General features: G+C 41.4%; 1 protein-coding gene across 1 annotated transcript in view; it reads right to left on the bottom strand.

Annotated features, from left to right (window-relative positions):
- The window catches only part of RELN (reelin), a 295055-nt gene that overhangs the window by 17398 nt on the left and 258030 nt on the right, over window positions 1-19627 (bottom strand). The window contains exons 46-61 of the mRNA XM_014963370.1: window positions 19392-19560; window positions 15987-16127; window positions 14648-14825; window positions 13222-13415; window positions 11877-12133; window positions 10955-11109; window positions 9920-10134; window positions 9065-9242; window positions 7573-7748; window positions 6159-6265; window positions 5491-5733; window positions 4690-4865; window positions 3540-3613; window positions 2556-2717; window positions 2103-2260; window positions 949-1168 (exon numbers count right to left, since the gene is read on the bottom strand). Of these exons, the coding sequence (XP_014818856.1) occupies window positions 949-1168; window positions 2103-2260; window positions 2556-2717; window positions 3540-3613; window positions 4690-4865; window positions 5491-5733; window positions 6159-6265; window positions 7573-7748; window positions 9065-9242; window positions 9920-10134; window positions 10955-11109; window positions 11877-12133; window positions 13222-13415; window positions 14648-14825; window positions 15987-16127; window positions 19392-19560 (2803 nt within the window). The remainder of the gene's footprint in view (window positions 1-948; window positions 1169-2102; window positions 2261-2555; window positions 2718-3539; window positions 3614-4689; window positions 4866-5490; window positions 5734-6158; window positions 6266-7572; window positions 7749-9064; window positions 9243-9919; window positions 10135-10954; window positions 11110-11876; window positions 12134-13221; window positions 13416-14647; window positions 14826-15986; window positions 16128-19391; window positions 19561-19627) is intronic.

Genomic DNA, 19627 nt, shown 5'->3' with positions numbered 1-19627 from the left:
TCCCAGGTTTATTGCAGTTACCTTATTAAAAGTTTGAGCATCCTCAAGAATCATTACTTTTAACATGCAAAATAAACTGTTCTTACATCTCTAAAACACAGCTCCTATTTCATAGTAGTTTACTGTGTATAACCCATTGCCATGTAGTTGGAGACAATAGATCCAATTTTACAATGGATCTGCACAAAACCAAGATACATAAACAGTATAAACATGCAAATGAGTGTATGAAAAACTAAAAAAGGGCAAATAGACGTTGAATATAATAAAGTTCCTAAAAGATTTCTCATATTCTACCTGAGTGTTCAAATGAGGAAGGAAAAGCCTAATTTATCTGTCCCATTTGCCAGTTCATCTTGTTTCTAATCTTGCTCTGGACAACTAAATACAAACCAGTCCAGAAAACTGTCACTCTGTTAAGAGCCAGCACAGGCTGGTTGCATTTGTTTTTCCATGGCCAAAGAGTCTCAATAGATGAAAAAGCTACTCCTGTTCATTGCCAGGTGAATATAATTCTATTTGACAACTGAAGTGGGAAAATGAGCCCGTAATTACTAATAGCATCTTTAGTCATGACCGTCATGGAGGCAGATACAAACATGGGATTTGTCTTATCAGATCAGGCACTGGTCCAGACAGTCTGGTGTCCGGTCATTGCCAACAGATTCATTGTCAGTCCTGGCTTACTAGACAGTGCTCTGTAGGGCATGACGAAAACATCTGACCTTTTCATCTGACATCGCTTCCTCCTCACTCTCCATCTCCCAAATGGAAGTCACAAAGCGTTTTGCCAACCCTAATGTTTATCTGCCAGCCACATCTGACTGCGTAGCAGAGCCAGGTCAGTCCATGCTCATCAACGCTGGCCCACAGGACTGCATGTACATATAAAGAGTTTCCTTTCTCATGAGCTGCTGCTGAAAGAGTATTTTGGGCTCAAAGTATTACCTTGCTCGGGTGAGATCCAGTGGCTTAGTCACAGCTTGTCGTATTTGACATCCATTAAAATAGAGTGAATCTCCGTGGGCATAGGGTGCCAGCTGTCCGCATCCATTCCCTATCACGCCCCCCTGAATGGTTTCCCAGTTTATTTCAGTGACTCTTTCAGATTCAAAATTATCTTTAATATAACTGGGGAGGTCATGGCTAAAAACAGAGCAGTCATCACCTAAAAATGACACAGTGAAGTTATAAAACACACAAAAATCAAAAGAATTGAGAAGATTGAGTTACAGTTTGTTGTAATTCCAATTCAAGGTTGTGGGCCCAATATACAGTGTGACTAGAGGCTGAATATATTTCATCAGCTCCATTAATAATGTACACATTGCTGTACCACGTTCACTTTTAGAAAGTTGAGGCTGTGAGTCTTATTTTTTGCAGCAGTATAACTTCACTAACTGCAATAGGGTTTCTCCTATTTTGCACTGATGCCAGTGTAACAAACCTCAAATTGCCGGTTGAAGGAAAATGCGTCTAAAACAGGGAAGGGATCTGATCTTATGAAGTTATAAGACTCTGTCCAGGAAGACATTAAACACTGGCTCCACTCCCGCAAAGCACTTAAAATTTAATGAGGGCACTCAGGTACCATTCGGCATGTGCTTGGCTGCGTTGCTGGATTAGACCTCTGTCCTGGAGGGGCACAGATGTGAGTACCTTACAGGGGCCAGTCACCAACATCTGGATCCAAAGTACACATCCCCTGGGGGTAAGCACATCCTCGGAAGGAGCACAGGGGTGGAAACCATTTCTGGGTGAGCAAGTAGCCTTGTTCTGCTTTCAATGAAGGCTGAATGGGCTTTACATACAAAGCCAGACAGGAGAGACTACTGACTCAATCCAGAAAGAGTAAAGGGAGGAAAGAGCTGTTATTTGCAGCTCTGTCAAATTAGTAATAAATATATACGCATTTCAGTGATGAATTTAGAATCACAGAATATTCATGGTTGGAAGGGACCTTTGAGATCATCGAGTCCAACCACAAAAAAAAAATTTAGACATATTACATACCTCTGTCTTTATCTTTTTGTTTAATTTTGAGCTACATTAGCTAGTTAGGCTGCAGCAGATGTATAAAAAAGAAATTAAAGAAGTGAAACCTTGGTATCCTTCGTCACAAATGCAAATGGCTCCAGTCGTACAGTATCCGTGGCCACTGCAGAGCTTGGGGCACGCTTCCCCAATGTACACATGGTCAATTGCCCAGCTTTGCTTCTCTAGTTCTTCTCCTTTCTGAATCCACCTGAACTGGGTTGCACTGCAAATATCAAATCCAAACACCATATTATAACACCTAGCAATTAAACGCATCTCTACAGTGACGGTCATATATGCCAGTAGTAGATGTAATGAAAAATGTGGTATGAAGTGGTTGTGACTTCAATAACTGGAAAGATCCACCCTGGATGGGTGGCTGCCACATCATTGGCAGTAGACACTAAATCCAGCAATAAAGAAGCATTTTTAATTCACCAGTTGTTCCAAGTGAACAGTGCCAGCAAGACAGCTGACATTTTATAGGCCCACAGTGAGGTGACCTTTCAGTAACCTACCTGGATGAGACATGATCAGGCAGCTGGATAGTTATTCTTCTCCACATGGAGCTGTTGACAGAGTTATAGATGGTAGCTTCATGGAACTGAAATGGGGAGCAGCCAATGCTATTAGATGAAGAAGGAAGACAGTGTGTCTGGACGAGCTGCCATGAGTCTGTCCTGTAGGTAACAAACAAAAAAATGTTTTAGAACAACTGAAAGAATAATGAAAGAGAAGCAGGTAATTTCTAAGGGTCATGGCATTGCCTGTGTTATTAAACAAACCCAAGAGACTGTCAGCAATAGTTTCCATGCTCTGTAGCTGCAGATATGCAAGAGGTAAGAGGCCTGGTGCAGCCAGGGAGGATTCTCCAGCCCAAGGTCTCAGTGATGTGAAACCCTTGGTGGCAGTACACACACAAGAGTCCAACCCAGAGCTCCTCTGGGCTGGCATGACAGAATGATTTATTTAGGAGCCTGCTCCTTAGTCTCTTACTGTTTTCAGAAAAAAAATCCAACAGGATTTGCTCCATGTTCACACACAGTCATTTGAGCACAGAATATACCTTCACTTTTACAAATTATAATGCAGTACTGTACTGCAGCACAGGAGACAGTGTTATTAATTGTTTGCTAGTTAAAGACCAAATTGGAATTAAGCAACCTCCACTTCATTAGAGCTTTGTCCTAAATATATAGTCCTGTATCATACTAAGACAACAGTTTTCCTGTGAATGTGGTTTTCTACAAGTGTATTTTAACGGGAGCATGTTCATGACTGTAACTACAAGCTCAATGCCATGAATCTGTCAACATCTGGGATAAATTATAAAGAGAATTTATGGGAGTCATGTAGACAAATCCCAGTGCTTGCTCATGGGCTTTGTTCGGATCCTGTTACAAGATGAATAGCAAAGTAATTGCTTTAATAAATAAAAGACCTCTAGGTTTTTAATATCATGCTATTTTTTTTTTAGGTCTGTGCATTCTGCTGTCATTTACCTGGCATCCTTCGTGTACTCCAGCATCACAGAGTGGAGGTCCCCACAAGAAGTTGCCTCACAGCCAACCACAATCTATAGCACAAATAAAATTGGCTGCTATAACAAGTCAGGTAGACATTTAATGTGATATATAATGAAGTCTTGCTCTCCTTCTTTTTCTTTATGGGGTGTATAACAGAGATTCACAACTTAGGTCTTAGACAAAATCCATCAAAATTGGATGGAAAACAAAAGACGCAGTACTCCAGGTACTGCTTTTACTTAATGAATTTTACTTCATTGCTACTGTTATTTTCAAACAGAATCCTAACGCTGCAATCCTAAAGCTCAAATTAAATATCTAAACAAACATTGTTTCTCAAACACAAAGATGTGGTAACTCCTTGGCATTTCCTATTGTATATATTAGTCAATATAAAATAGGCAACGATATTGAGAAAAGGTGAAAATATTGCTTAGTGGAAGATGGAAAATTCTGGAACTGTCTTGTCAAACAGAAAAGCAAGAAAACAAACGTAACAAGAAAAAGGATGAAAGCATATTATATGCTTTCATATTAGTTACTGGCTTATTTAAGGCATGATGAGGCCTAGAACATTTCTGGACAACAACTGCATGTTGCCTTTGGCCCTGTGCAGAATTCTACCTTAAAACAAAGTGAAATATTCAGAAATGTTTCTCTGATTGTTTAGGTCATTTGCCATGAGCAGTAGAAGGGGTACTTCTACTTGGGCACTTTTGTGTTTTCCATATGCCACTCTTCCCCAGCCTGCCTCTGCCTTGTCTTTTCTGCTTATTCACCGGTTAGGGGAAAAGGGCATATTCTGCATACTGTGTATTCTCATCTCAGAAAATAATTCCTACTGTATCTATGATCCAGTAATTTCAGGAGAAAAGATTATACTTCCAATCCCTCTCAGTAACCCCCAAAGCATACAGGCAGTCAGAATAATTTGACATTTAACATTCATGCAACCTTTGTGATTCCCATTACCTACACTTCAGGATTTCCATCAAATTCTAGTAAAAAATCATTATGAATTATTCATCCAATTGGGCATCCTAGTTGGAAGAAGAAGAATTTCTGGAGACACATTAGATGATTTTTCATTGCATGCAGTACTTTGGAGAGAGAGAATATTTCTTACTTTAAACTGCATCATGTATCCTGGCTGTATAATGAGCTCCCTGGAGGACAGGATGTTGTGTGTTTTGTCCTTTTTCTTATTTGGCCAGTAGAGATGGAATGATGGATTTCCACAAAACCCTGCAGTCCTGACTGCATTGGGGTAAAAACTCCAGTTTTCTTCATGAGAAGTGCCTTCTATTAACATGAATTAAAGACAATTACTGCATTATCCGAGTAAACATCAAGGCTTTAGTAATGAACCAACAGAATCACTAGATACATTATTTTCCTGGTATAAACACTAAATATATCTGTCATGACATACAATAAGTAAGCTGCTAACAGACATAATAGAAACATCAGCCCCAGAGAGGTAATTAAAAAGTTTAAGTAACAGTATTTTTAAAAAATATGATTAAATAAAACTTTCCTATGCAGGAATTTAAATGAAATGTGTTGAACTGAAATTTATTTTTTTTTCTTATAGGGATATACATATATATACATATACATGCATATCTGAATGTACGATGCAGGAATTTAAATGAAATGTGTTGAACCGAAATATTTTTTTTTGTTTTTCTTATAGGGATATACATATATATATACATATACATGTACATGCATATCTGAATGTATGTGTATATATATTTACACACTTGTATTAGTAGCGTAAAGAATAGTATATAATCAGCATGAGTTTACAAAATGAAAAAAGTTGCAGAGTTAAAGAAAAGAAAAAGTGTGCTTGCAAGCTCACAGGGCTTATCTTAGATAAGATAAGGGCAGGCAGCAGATTAGCTGTCACAGCCTGTCTTACCGTCATCAAACGTGTCTACCAGCTGGCTGGGGTTGATCTCTGCCCCCCCGATGAGGATGTTATCCAGCGCCCACTGCGCCCGCTCGGGGCCTGAGACCACCATCCCGTTGCTGATGGTAAAAGGCTGCCACCAGCGCAGGCGGGTCGTGTTGGTCAGAGCGTGTTCGGGGAGGAGGATGTAGTCATGCCTGACTGAGATGTATTTTTGGTAATCCATCTCATGAAGCAAAGTCCAGGATATCCCTAAAATAAAAAGGTGCAGGTTTAGTAAAAAAAAAAAACACCACCAAAAAGTTTATGGTAGAATATTCTAAAATATTAAAGGAAGATAATAGAAAATAAAAATAATAGCTATGGTCTTCTGACAGACAAATCACAACTTCTAGGGGTAGTTGGCAACTTTCTCATTGTACGGGTAATCTTGGATGTGTATAAAGGAATCAAATTGGCTGGAAGCCACTCATTACTGAAATCAGGCAGGAGGGTTATGGAAAACTCCTGAGCAACAGATGGAAATCTTAGATAGGGAAAAAGCTTTACGAGGACAAAAATAACTTTACAATTAAAGTAAATCTTATTTTGCATCTTTCTGACAACTTCTCAGATATTCACAGTGCTCCAATACAGAACAAGGCTGTAGCTTAGCTGAAACTTCAAGATGTACTTGCCTCCATCAATGGAATAGTCTAGCAGTACTCCCTCCTTTCTGCAAGTTGGTCTGTGGCACGTTGTCATGTTGTTTTCACTCCCAATTCTTCCCCAGTACTGTAGAAATCTAAGAGTAAATGTATAAGTTTTCATCTGTGAAAGAGCTGCACAAATTGAGACGTTTGCTTGCTCTTAGGAGATGTGCTGAAAGTGTACAAAATGCCAGCGTTTTTAAGCAAGTAACAGCAATGTACAAATAGAACAAAGGTTTCCAAAAGCATTGTCTGGTAATTCCCATGGGAACCTCATGAAATTAAGCAAAGTCTAGCCTCTAGGAGGGACAAACCCCTTGCAATGGTACCAGCTGGGGACAGACTGGATGGCAACTGCTTTGCTAACAGTTCCTGGGAGTCGTGGTGGCAGGGAGGCTAAACATGAGTTAACAGGGTACCCTCGGCAGCAATGAAGGACATAAAAGAAAGAGAGGCAAGGTCAGTGGAGGCCACTGAAATGGTTGGGCCGGAGCATGTGCCCTCTGAGGAGAGGCTCAGAGACCAGGGCTGATTCAGCCTGCAGAAGATGGCTGGGACTGAGAGACAGTGGTCATACATCAAAACAAAGGAGGTTCTGACTGGATATGACCAGGGAAAAAAAAAATAATCACTGTGAGGGTAACTCAATACTGGAATAAGCTGTCCAGAGAGACTGTGTCTTGGAGGTGTTCAAGACCCAATGGGTGAAAGCCTTGAGCAACCTAATCTGAATTCAGTGTCTTGGCTTCGAGCATGAGCATGAGGTTGGACTAGAGATTCTGTAGGCCCCTTCCTTGCTGAAAGGTTGTGTGATTCAGTGGATTCTTGCTGAATTACAGAAGCAAGAGTGTGTGGCTTCATTAAAGCATTCATACAGCCAAGGGAAATGATGCTGAAGTTGCCTTCTGTTCTTAGTGTGCCTAAACTGACATAATTCCATTGGTCTCCAGTTAAGTCATCCTTTTCTACAGCATGTGAGTGGAGTGGGTCTAGGATGGGCACCCGGTAAAAGGACAACCAGCAGAGGTTGTATTCTGAACTCAGTGAGTGACACGGCTGGTGTCACCTGGTGCCTCCAGGGTGAAGACAGAGATGCCCAGGAGACTGTGGTATCTCACCTCTTTGCACGACAGTGTTGCTGACTCTGGGACATCCGTGGGGAAGGGAAGCTGCTGCTTCACCAGGCATGGCAGACCCCTTTCACTAGGGGATGAACCTTGGTGCTAGGATGAACCTTGCTCTCCGTGACCCATCTGAAAGCATCAGTGCCTTGAGAATCATCAGCTAATTAGTGTCTACCTGAGATAACACATCGGAATTCCCTGAACTACAAGCTGTCACCTGCTGCTTTGTCAGCATTTAGAAGAGTTCCCTATTAAAATGACATGGAAACATGACCTACTTTGCTCCCCGCAGGTCCAGATCTTGAGTGACAGCCTGCCTCACAGTTGCACCTCCAAAATAGAGAGTTGTGTCTTCTGCGAGAATCCCACACTCGGTACAGGTATTTCCACCTTCTAAGGACATCCATAAATCTGGTTTGATTTCTTCATTGTCAAAGCGCTCTTTCAGGAAAGTCTGTAAGGTGTTTAACATAATGCAGAGGTAATTATGATCTTATGCCATTCTAATGATTACAGGTGGAACTGACCTAAACATGTCTGAAGGGCTCATGAACATTGTAAAAAATTTTTTCAGGTTGACTGAACATAATCACTTTTGGCTGAATATTGAGCTACTTGAGCTAATTTGGCTAAATGTGAAAATATGTTAGGGCTAGATTTTAACATACCTGAGAGGTAATCCAGCACGCTGAAATTTGCATGTGCAAAGGAATGGGTCTAATTCATCACTGTGGTTATTTAAGACTCTGTAACACCTCTCCAGTACATATCTAGTATGTATGGGATAAATTGCTATTCTATATTTTTTCCTCAGCAAAACCAGTACTGCAATGACATTTTAGGTTTATTGGAGTGAGTATGCATTTATAAAACTGTCTGCACAAAGATTTGCAATGAAAACCATCTAGAATATCCCTCTGATTTCCACTTACCTCCAGGTGTGCAGTAAAAGCATTGCTGTGAGTGAAATGCTGGCCTTAAGGAGATAGTAGTAAAACTCCCCTAAAATTGCTAGGATTTTATCCCAAATGTCCTTCATGTGAAGAATACATTAACAGATATTTGTTCATGTAATAGTATCTCAGATGAAAACCAGAAAGTTATAATAATTCAAATGACATGACAACTCTAAAGTTAAATAGTTATATTCTGTTTAGACAGAATGCTCCTTAACCTGTTGTTTCTGTGGAGCATGTACCTGTTCTGTCCTTATCTGATGTAGAAAAAATGAGATGGTAAACGCTGCCTTTTAAAGTAATTTGGGGTTCCTTAAGTATTCTTTTCTAAACATGTTAAGTTTTAAAAATATTTTAACCTTTAAATTAGCAACGTACAAATAGATTTCACTTGCTTGTAATATGGTAACATTAGTAACAGCTAGATGAATTAATTTTATGTAATTTTATGAAATTTTCTTCTATTCCCTACTTCAGTAAGCTCCTTCATGACAAAGACAATCTTTCTATGGGTCTTAATTGAACATAATCATATGTGCAAGGGTGATTATTGTCTGATGATACCTAGAGATGAACAGTGAACTTTATCACAGCTTTATCAAGCAGTGTTATTTGCAAATGAACAAACCAGTCTCTGATACCGCAGTAATAGTTTTGTTAAAAGAATTATAAAAGGCCTGAACAGGCATTTGAGTATCTTCAGGCCGACAGAAATCAAAGTTAAATTTCCAGTGGGATCCATCTCCTTCTTTCTCTCTTTTTCTCAGCCAAACACATGGCAAAATTCACTCTTCTTAACATGCAGGAAAATTACCTTCAGGGTTTGGGTCAGATAGCAGTTTGGTCCCGAATACCCGGGATCACAGATGCATTGCTCGTTCAGGCAGTCTCCATGACCTCTGCAGTTTTCCAAACAGCCAGGACCCAGGTAGAAATTATCGATAGCCCACTGCATATCTGAATATTTCTGGTAGAACCGAAACCTCACAGGACTGGATACAAAGAAACAAAGGGAAACAGACACGCGTATTTAACAACTTTGCTCAATTGAAAAAAGGTGGGTTAAACACAATGTATTTATGACTGTAGTATCCTCTAAGCTTCAACAAGTAATATCTGGCAGTGTCTCTTGAAATAAATTTCATACATATCCATATCTTATTCTTCACACGTGTACTACCTGCGACATACGGACAGATTCCAGATGCTGCTGAAGCTGGAAGAAGCTCTTCTGGCTTCTTGCAAGAGAATTTCAATTTTGGTAATACTTCCAGAGCGGATTATTCAAAGAATAGAAGAGATTTTAATTTTGCAGAAAAAGACAAATGGTTTGCATATGAGCAGACATACGACTGCAGACAATAAGGATAACTTTTCCACTCAGTAAGGTCATAAATCTACTCTCTAATTGACCACAGCTGTCTGAACTGAGCAGAACATGCTGTACTGGAGCAGACTGCAGAGAAGGATAACTTTGCCAGTTGTTCAGACCAAGAGTCACGGTCAATCTTGATTGATAGGAAATAAAATTATGCAGCATATGTAATGAACATGAACACTGCTAGTCTGCACTTTCCTTGAAAGAGAACAAATAGGCAGATGTATCCCCTGTCATGTTTTTTGGAAGGTACTGAATCCAAGACAAAATAAGTAGCAAATTCATACTTACTTGCCCACGAGGTTTTCAGGCAGTGAGTAAGTTACTCTTTTCCATCCTTTTGTGGGGAAGAAGACAGATGGCTGTGAAACACTCCCAGAACATTTTGGATCAGCTGGTAAACACTGAGGTACTAAGTAGCTCCAGCTAACACCAAAGTCAGTGGAATACTGCACGTGGACCTGATTTTGTGCAAGTTTTTCTGAAGTTTTACATCCAACAGAAACCTAATAAGGTAGAAGACATAATTAGATTAGAATTAATTGTGGTGGTGGTTAGAGCTTAAGAGAACATTTGAACCCGAAAACTGCCTGCTGACTGCAGAATTTTACTTTGAATAGTGGCAGTAACAGGGTTTATATGGTATGGTTATCTGCAGATCTCATCAGTATTCCCAAGATTGAGAACAGACACCATATGCAGAGTTTCATTTTCTTCTACTTAGCTCACATTTCTGGATTTCCAGGTTTTGACACTTGTGCCTTATAGCCCAGTACCCCATAACTAATAAAATTAATCTCCACTCCCACACAATCTAATATTTGAATATTTCAGAGGAGGCCACCCAGCTCACTTATGTCAGGCAGACCTTCATTACAGGAGAGATGTGCAATGGGCCCTTACAACTTCCACATGTTTCTGGGTTATTCCTTCAATTTAGGAACAGGGTTGTATGAAGGGTGGTTTGGGTGCAGGTTTGATGTGAATGCATGACAACATAGGAGTGATGTGCACACTTTTGAGCTGCCTTTCCCTCACCAAACACCTGTAACAAAATAGGCACCTTGTATATGTGTAATATCCTTATTACATTAAGTCTGTACAGCTGCCAAGCTGGAAGAGAAGCGTGTGTCACCTCTGAGAACAGTTTGCTGTATTAAAGCTGACCAACATGGAGGAGGTGAGAAAAATCAGGATGGCCTAATAATAACACTTTTCCCTTAGGGAAAGGCTCATGCGTAGGCCTTTACATCATCCTACCTCCTGAAAAATCTACTTGCAGCAAAATGTGTTTTTGAATAATTATGTTGCAGATAGAGATTTTACCTTGAACTGCATAATCCAGCCTTCTGTAGGAGTCAGGTCGTGGGTGACTGCGTAGACCTCTCTGCCATCATGGCTCCCGCAGATCATGACACCATCAGGAGAATCACAAAACCTCTCAATTGAGCAATCGTCATGGAATAGCCAGTGTTCATTCACTTGGAAATAAATGGGAATGTTAGTAATACACAATGACAACATAAACGAAAGAGGGAGTAGTGTTAACCACTAGAGGTGATTCATAGTGTTATTTTTCAGCCTATATGAGAATTATTTAGTATTGCTCCTGAGAATATCAGTACCCCATCTTTCCCATGTACGTATTTATTACATTTATTACATTCAGTGCTCAAAGCACCTCTTACTACTCTCTTACAGAAGCATTCTAATATTATTTTTTAATGCTCAAGAAGTAAGGATCTGAGACTTACTCAAGACATAAACCTCTGTTGCACTGGACGTTACGGGAGAACTTTTTAGTGGGTGTTGCCTACATGTCTGGACAAAGGTTACCTCAGTGCTGTTGGCTGTTGAGCCTTGTAAACATCCAGAAGTACTTCCTCTACAAAATTGAGTTGTAAAATGTAACTTCACTACACTAAAGAATGTTTTAAAAAGTTCAGAAATGGGAAACAAATAGTCAGGTTAAGAAAACCACTTGGAATAACCTGGCATATTTTCATCCTTTTTTCTTTGTTTGAAGAGAAATTAATCTTCTAAGTAATTTCATGCAGCAAAAAAAAAAAAAAAGTTACATTACATCTTTCCATTTTGCATTTTGTGAACTAAAACTAAAAGACCCCTGTAGTGATGAGATGATTTGTGACATCCACCACAGCGAGACAGGATTCAGAGGCTCAGCAAGATTTGGAAATCACTGCACTGACTTCTTGCTCTTTAGTTCCAATCCACCTAAACCCTTTACCTGTAGTTTTGTCTTCCATGAACATGTCAAAGGCGATCCTCCCGGTGGGCCCCGCGTCGGCCGGGGAGCGCTCATGCTGTGGCAGGGGAGCGCTGCTGAAGGTGTCGAGCATCACCGTCCTCTGGTCGGCCGAGCCGGAGATGAGCACGTTGTCGATAGCCCAGTCGTTCTGATCCAGGCCATCGTGCTTAGGCTGCCACCAGCGGAAGCGCGTCCCAATGGTCTTGGCATCATAAGGAAGGAGGATGTTCACAAAGCTGAAATGCAAAGTGAGAATTAGTTATAGGAAAGCCACAAAAAGAGGACGCTTCTCAATGCTCTTTTCAACAGGTCCACTCCTGTTGTTTCCTGGGATATGTGGAAGTTGGGAAAGCAGGGGAAGACCAGGTGATCTAGCATATCTTCCCCTATGAGAGGCTGCCAGAACAAAAAACTTCCTGAGAATCCCAATGTCAACCCTGGGACAGGGGCTCAGAGTGACGTGGGGAGTGCCAGCAGCCAGACTGTGGTGTGGTTTGAGCAACCTCATGTTTTCCAGCTGTGCTTATGGGATCAAATGTGCTTATGGTCTAGACTAGCAGGGTATGTCCTCAAGGTCCTAATTAAGGGAAACATTAAGAAAGGCAGTGTTGAAATGAAATTAAGATTATTATTTTGAACGTGGAGCCATTCAGAAGATAGGAGTGTTCCAGTACAATTTTCTTATTTCTATTACAGTAGATCACTTACATCTCTAGTCCAGTTAAAGTGCTGGTGATTTCTTGGTGTATTCAAATGAAATAACAAATAATGGGTCCATCCCAGCCCCATTTTTTAATAATTCCTAAATTAACCAGTGAGGAAAAGGTCCACTCATATCTGTGCATGGTTTGAATCTCAAAAATGTCTCAAAAAGGGGTTGAGTGTGTTCAGCCTTTTGATGCATCTGCAGAAATCCAGTTTCTCTTTTCCACACCATTTTCTGTCTAGTTCAAGCAAAGACCTTCTGTTCTTATCAGTAAGACACTAGACTGCAAACAAAACTATCTTAAAGAACAGGATGGACATCATTACAGTAGCTATTAATTTATCTTCCTGCAAACATTTACAAACCTACCAGACTGCTACGGGCTCCTTACTCCCTTTGTATTTCTGGCCTAGGAGCTGCACAAATGCTGATGCTCAAGCACAGGCGCTAAGGCCGTTCATAAATGCTTGCAGGACTGGGCAGGCTGAAGTCTTAAAGATCTGATATCCAAACCACAGCAGTAATGTATCCCACAGGTTCTTACGTTCTTACGAAACATTCAAGGCCACCTGACTTGAGTATAGGAAACTGTATAGGCAGAAGAAGGTATCTACAAACCCAGGCTTGCTGAATTGATCATAGAAAATTTCCATTAAGAGGTTCCAGGTGATTCCACCATTCACAGAGTACTCCAGCAGCACTCCTTGGTTGCGGTTATTAGGAGTTATCAGACATCCATACATGAAATAAAACTGGATGAATTCTGCACTGGTGAGGTTCAAGTCCACTGTAACTAACATACGACTGCAGCCCTTAAAAGCAATGAAAAAAATATGTTGGCTGGCAAAAGTTACAAACATAAAAAGTGTTAGATTATGTAGTCACTATTAATATAATTTCATGTTATAAAACCTTGAAAATTATCCACAATTATACTAATTATAACAAAGGTAAAGCTACAACAGAAGAATAAGTGATATTCCTTAAGGACATAGTTTCAGTTACGTTCCATCTAAAAAATTCCTGTTGTGTGTTCATACACGTTGCTGCTTGTACCTACAGCTTTACAACATTGAGTACCAAGAATTGTATTCACCTTTCTTATGAATACAAGAGTTACAAAAATCCATGCCTCTAGTATAGATGATGTGCTAGTGGTTCAATTTATGCAAGCCAACAAATCACACAGCAATTTTATAAGTTTTCCCATAATCCCTTATTTAGTTTACACACCTTGCTTAGTCTATTAGTGGTGTCTATTTAGTGCTACTGGAGGGAATTAGAAACGTAGTGCTTCTGTTAGCTTATTTTAGAAAACTTGCATCAGTTTGAACCTAGTTGTAAATTTACATGGAAGAGATCTACAAGCTTAAGTTTTACTTCTTTCTAAAATATTCTTTTGCCATTTTCATAATCCTGAGGCTATCTGTGAGCAGACTGTAATTCAGCAGCAGCCTGGGTTAGATATCTGTTATGTAGTTAAAACACAGGAAATTTTACCCTGAGCTTACTCTGAAAGAAACCCAGCAATGAAGTATCTGAAGGACAAGGCTACACATGGACGTATTTTCAAGGACCAAGTGCAAGCTATGCACATGCAAATACCTAGTTATTAATTTACTTCTGTGATCTGATTAGAAGCTGTGCCAAACTCCAGCCTCTGGAATTTTTAAGTGCTATGAGGAGGCTGTTATGAGTGAGTGGAATTGAGTGTCTACATACTTGCACTGTGCTTTGATCTATCAGCTCCACCTCCAAAAGCCCCTCCACGGTTCCGTTCAGGAGGCACACACAATATCTCATTTTCCTGGCTGCAGCATAGCCAGGAACATGTTCTGCTTTCCTGGAGTGTGTCTGGCTGGCCCTAGTCTGTAGGACCTGCCTGACTTTGTCCTTCAGCTAGGCAAAGGATGTTCGTATTTTTGACATATTTTATGTGTAATATGTTACGCTTGTATTTTTTAACACATTACTATTTAACTTTTCCAATCAGTCCCGTTTATACTGTCAGGTGGAGCGAGTCACCCCGGTGCTGGACACGCACCCCGCTGAAGTGGAGAGCCATCCCAGAGGCCACCGCCCCGCAGACCGTGCTCAGTTTGCCCCCGTTCACCGTCAGCCAGTTCTGGTTGGACGGCGAGCGATTGAAGTTGTCTTTCAGTTGGGTGGGCAGGGGGGTCTCTGGCTCGTCGCAGTAGAGCCCCCCCCAGTGCTCGTCGCAGCTGCAGAGGAAAACAAATGCAAAATTCAGCTGGCAAAGGCTCCGCACGCACATTGAATCACTGCCATGTCATCCCACATTAAGGTGCCATCTTATCCCGCGTGGAGGCTGGTGGCATCAGTTACTACTGCACAACTGCTGTATGGGGGTTTCAGACATCTGCCACTTTTTGTAGTTGTTAACATGAAACAGAAAGGACTTTAGGAAAGCTGGAATTATTATGTATCGCTCAAGCTGCTAATAGAGACCGCACTCCAGCACAGAGTAAAATCGGGAAAATACATTGCACTTGGGTAGATAAGACTAAGAGAAAGTGCCAAGCCTAAGAATGCCCCAGTAATATTACATTTTAAGTAAATTTCTGTTAAAATTTTAATGAATGGGTACTTTCTGGTTATTCCTTTATACAGTCCCCATTTTTTTTTCACCTCTGAAAAACCTCATAATTTGTCAAGAATTGGATAACAGCACGGAAATGTCTTCTGCTGCTATGCAGATTTCACCAGGGAGATCATGCCTTCAGTGCCGTCAGATAGAGGGGAACACGATAATATGTCGATTCGGCAGCACAATGTATTTCACTGAATTTCACTGAATTTCACTGAATTTCTAGAGTTGGAAGGGACCATAGAGATCATCTAGTCCAACTCCCCTGCTGAAGCAGGATTGCCCAGAGCTAGAGCATGTTACTCAGGACTGCATCCAGGCGGGTTTTGAAAATCTCCAAGGAAGGGGACTCCACAACCTCCCTGGGCAGCCTGTTCCAGGGCTCTGTCACCCTCACCGTGAAGAAGTTTCTCCTCATATTTGAGTGGAACCTCTTATGTTCCAACTTGTGCCCGTTGCCCCTCGTCCTCTCACTGGGAACCACTGAAAAGAGTCTAACAAACACAGTCACAGCACAATTATACAACCATTCCCCCATTTCTGTTGCCATTTGTGGCTGGAAAAAAGCAATACGTCCATCTGGAAGGTATTTCTCTGTTGCCAGACAGACAAATCTGGGGAGATCTGGTGGGTGCTTGGTAGCTTTGCGGGGCTCTATGTTGGCTGTTACACAGACAAAGCCTGTACCAAAGTCTTTCCTGCAAGTTCATTATAATCACAGCGGAGGAAAGAAGCTCTGGAGCGCTGGGCAGGACAGGGAACACACTGCACTTACACACAGTTGTCCTGTGTGCACTTCCCGTGGCCGCTGCACATGTCGATGCAGCCATCCCCGATGTAGACGTTATCGATGGCCCACGTCTGCTGCTTATCAAAAGGAGCCGGCTGGTGCCAGCGGAAACGAGTTGCTTGAGACCTTTGGGAGAAAAAGAAAAACAGAGAGGTAGTATTTCTAGCTAAGCTAATCTTTATGTTGACTGAAAGGAAATGTCAGTCTTGAGGCCACACTGCTCCTGGAAGATGTGTTTGATATTGGCACAACCCAGGGCTGATTCCTGACGACAAGGTCCCTGAAAAGCCGAGAACAGGGAGCCCACATTTTGGGAGCAGGACAAAGCAGGGGTGCTCGGTAGCGTGCTGAGTGCTGGAGGTGGGGAGAGGCTCACTGGTGAGAGCCAAGCAGGTGGGCTGTGGCTGGTGTGGTGGAGCAGAGGGTGGGAAGAAGGTGGTACACCCAAAGGGAAGCTCAGACCAGTCAAAAACATGTCCAAGTGCAAATCCAAACTTGAGGGATAGCTGGGAACTGGACCAAACCAGAATCACCCAAATCCTCAAAGTTTCACACTGACCCTGAGTTTTATTGCTTCAGTCCAAGTCAGCAAACTAACCCAACTTTTTCTCTATGAATTCTCCCAACTACACTTAGGCAAGAGCAGCTCTGGGGAGTGGGCTGGCTCCTAGGCAAGATACTGCCATTTGTAAATCTGCAGGGGCCAGCTGAGCCTGCCCATGCTGGGCTTGCAGCATCACCCTGGTTTTGCAGTTTCCTCCCTTCCCTCCATCCAGGAATTGGCTGGAAGTGTCAGGAAATGATCTATGGTCTGATCCTGGCTCCTTTCAGTAAATAATTTTCATTTTGTTGATTAAGGGGGGGTTTAGCTCCCTATTCATACACTTTGCTTTAACGTAGCTATATGTGAATTGTCTCAGCTCCCAAGACAGATGATGAAAACCGAGCCAAAACAGTCAGGGGGGAACAAGGAGCTATTCAGCTCATGCAGCATTACACACCTATATTTGAATAGCTGCGAGCAGCTGAATTTTTTTAACTTTTCAAGAATACCATGTCGAGCAGCTGAATTTTTTTAACTTTTCAAGAATACAATAAATGCAAGCTAGTCCATGTTTTGCTGTACAGCACTAGATGGCAGCATTGAACTTGATGTAGTCTGTTTTCTTTTAAATGCAAAGAGAAATCACAATTACTGTAAACCCCAAAACAAATAAACAGCAAAATCCTCAAAATTTATTCAGTGTAAAAATAGACCCTTTGTAGTAAGTTCAGTGTTATCCTATGAATTATTTCTTTAGAAATATGTTACATGGGGTGAATGAATAACAAGTTTATCCAAAGAGAAATCTACTGCCATGCTGTCTAGATGCTCATCAAATAACATTTTTAAAAGAAATGCATAAATTGTGAGGAAGCCCTTTAGGAGTAAAGACAAGCACCTGTATCTTACACTGCCTGCTTTAGGGTTGGTGCTTCACTAACAATTTGTGCAGCTGATGTTCCTGGGAGAAGCTTTGTATTTGCTTTGCATTTTAAAATCGTCTCCGAGTCTAAGGTATAAGTAAGTGTTCATTGCTTTCTGCAGGCCAGAGGTCAGGTAGCTTTGGGGTACATGAGCACTAAACTGTGTAAGGATGGGTGCCCCAGGCCAGACTATTGACTATGTAGCCTGCACGTCCCTAAAACATACAGGCACAAAGAGAGACGTACACCTGCTATCACACAGCTTGAAATCATAAAGCAGCATAAAAATTATACTGCATCTAGACCAAAGGGCCCATTATCTGCACTTACTCAGAAGCTAAACTTCTCCCTTGCTTGTGAGCTAAGGTTGTAATAACCTCTGGCACACAGTCCTGATCTTAATATCTTTGGGAAATGGTATTACTTGAGCAGCCAACAAATGTAGTTACTGGATGGGACAGAAGAGCAATCTTTGCCTCAGTAGGGCTGCAGACTTCTTCTTTTGACATAAACAGCTCAAAAAACTTTCAGTCTTCAAATCACAGCTATTTATAAACCTGAGTTTATCTCAGGTGGTAGGTTCTTTTCAGGTCTGAATTCAATTGGTTTTGAACAGTAACCCCAGTCTTGATTTTTCCTATTCAGCCCCAGAAAGCCCCTCCTGAACACAAATTTACAGACTTTATACAAGAACTGCTGGGGTAATGGATTTTGCAGACAGTACGTAGTGAAGCAGTACAAAAGAGTAAGCAGAGATCAATGCTGGGAACAAGTCCTAGAAAAGTACCACTACTTGATGTGAAGCACTGCAGTGAAGACAGGGAAGAGTCTAGATGCCCAAAATGATTAGTAACAGAACATGGACTTTTCCACTACTAGTTTCAAAACTTTTGGCATCTGTACAGGCACTCTCAGTACACTTGCTAAAAAAGCAAGGTCTCTGTTTCCAAACTCATATGTGCATTAGTTGGCATCTTTCATAACAACCCTCTCAAACAGGCATAGGCTCTGCCTGCCCTGTGGCTTCTCCTGTGCCTGCACTTAGGGCAGCCTTTGCCTACGGGAGGAGACTGGGCTCAGCAACGGGAGCAAAGCTGTTGCCAAGTTGTGCTGAGAGCCTGATGCCCACGCTACCTGTGTTCCCTTTGGGCTAGCTCTCTGCTGGCCTTATCAGATATGACTGTGAGGGGCACAGACACAACTATCACTGCAAAATCAAGCAAGACACAAACTGGAAGGCTGAACTACCCAGTTACGTGTAGATAGATCTGTGTGAAAAAAACCAAAACCAAACCCAAACAAAAATCCAGCAGTTTTGGGGGCATCACAGGGACATGCACGGCAACACTCCCAATAGCACTCCCAATAGCTCCTGTCACTGCAGCCTCCCAACAAATCCCATGGTTTTTCTTCCCTCAAAGACGAATGTAGGCAAAGGAAGAGGAGGTGAAAATGCAGCATGTGTAAAAACAATGATGAGAGCACCAAAGCTGAGAGAGACGCAAAGGATACAAGGAATACACCAAAAAACCAAGAAGCCTGAAAAGCGTTACTTTTAAAGCACCAGCTCGTAGCCAAAACCAGCAAACACAGGCTGCAGGTGGGATTCAGCCAGTCCAGTTCGCTGCCAAAACAACCAGAATTTAACCAGGCTGATGATAAAATGAGATTCTTTAAGAAGTTCCCCCTGCTCCTGTCTTTCCACAGGATAAGAATTTCCTATCCTTAAATAACTAAGAAAAGTGAATGCATAGAATAGCTTTTCAATTTTTATGCAAAGCAGGATGGGGTTTACTTATTTGTTACTGTATACATGGACCAAACAAAAATGGCAAGGTACAATTATTTAATGCTATAACGTATCATGCCTCAATACACAGTTATGCATTTAGATTTATTCTGTAGAAAACCAGAGGGAAATACCTGGTATAGGGAGGCAGAGGCAAAGTAACCCGGGTCCACTTGTTGAAAGTGTCTGAAATGAGAATCCTCTGGAGATGGTACTTGTTGCATTCCACGTTAGTGGGAAGACAGTCTCTCAAAATCGGGTGCCAGGTCAGTCCAAGGTCCACTGAATATTCCAGTTCAATAGCTAAGGGTGGAAAGGTGGTTAGTTACTAATTTTAGAGACTTACATCCATAGGTCCGCAATAAACTGG

The sequence above is a fragment of the Calidris pugnax genome, unplaced genomic scaffold, assembly GCF_001431845.1.
Source record: "Calidris pugnax isolate Ruff unplaced genomic scaffold, ASM143184v1 scaffold44, whole genome shotgun sequence".
NCBI lineage: Eukaryota > Metazoa > Chordata > Aves > Charadriiformes > Scolopacidae > Calidris > Calidris pugnax.
Note: the sequence above shows the minus strand (reverse complement) of the source record. Positions and strands in the feature narration are given on the sequence as shown.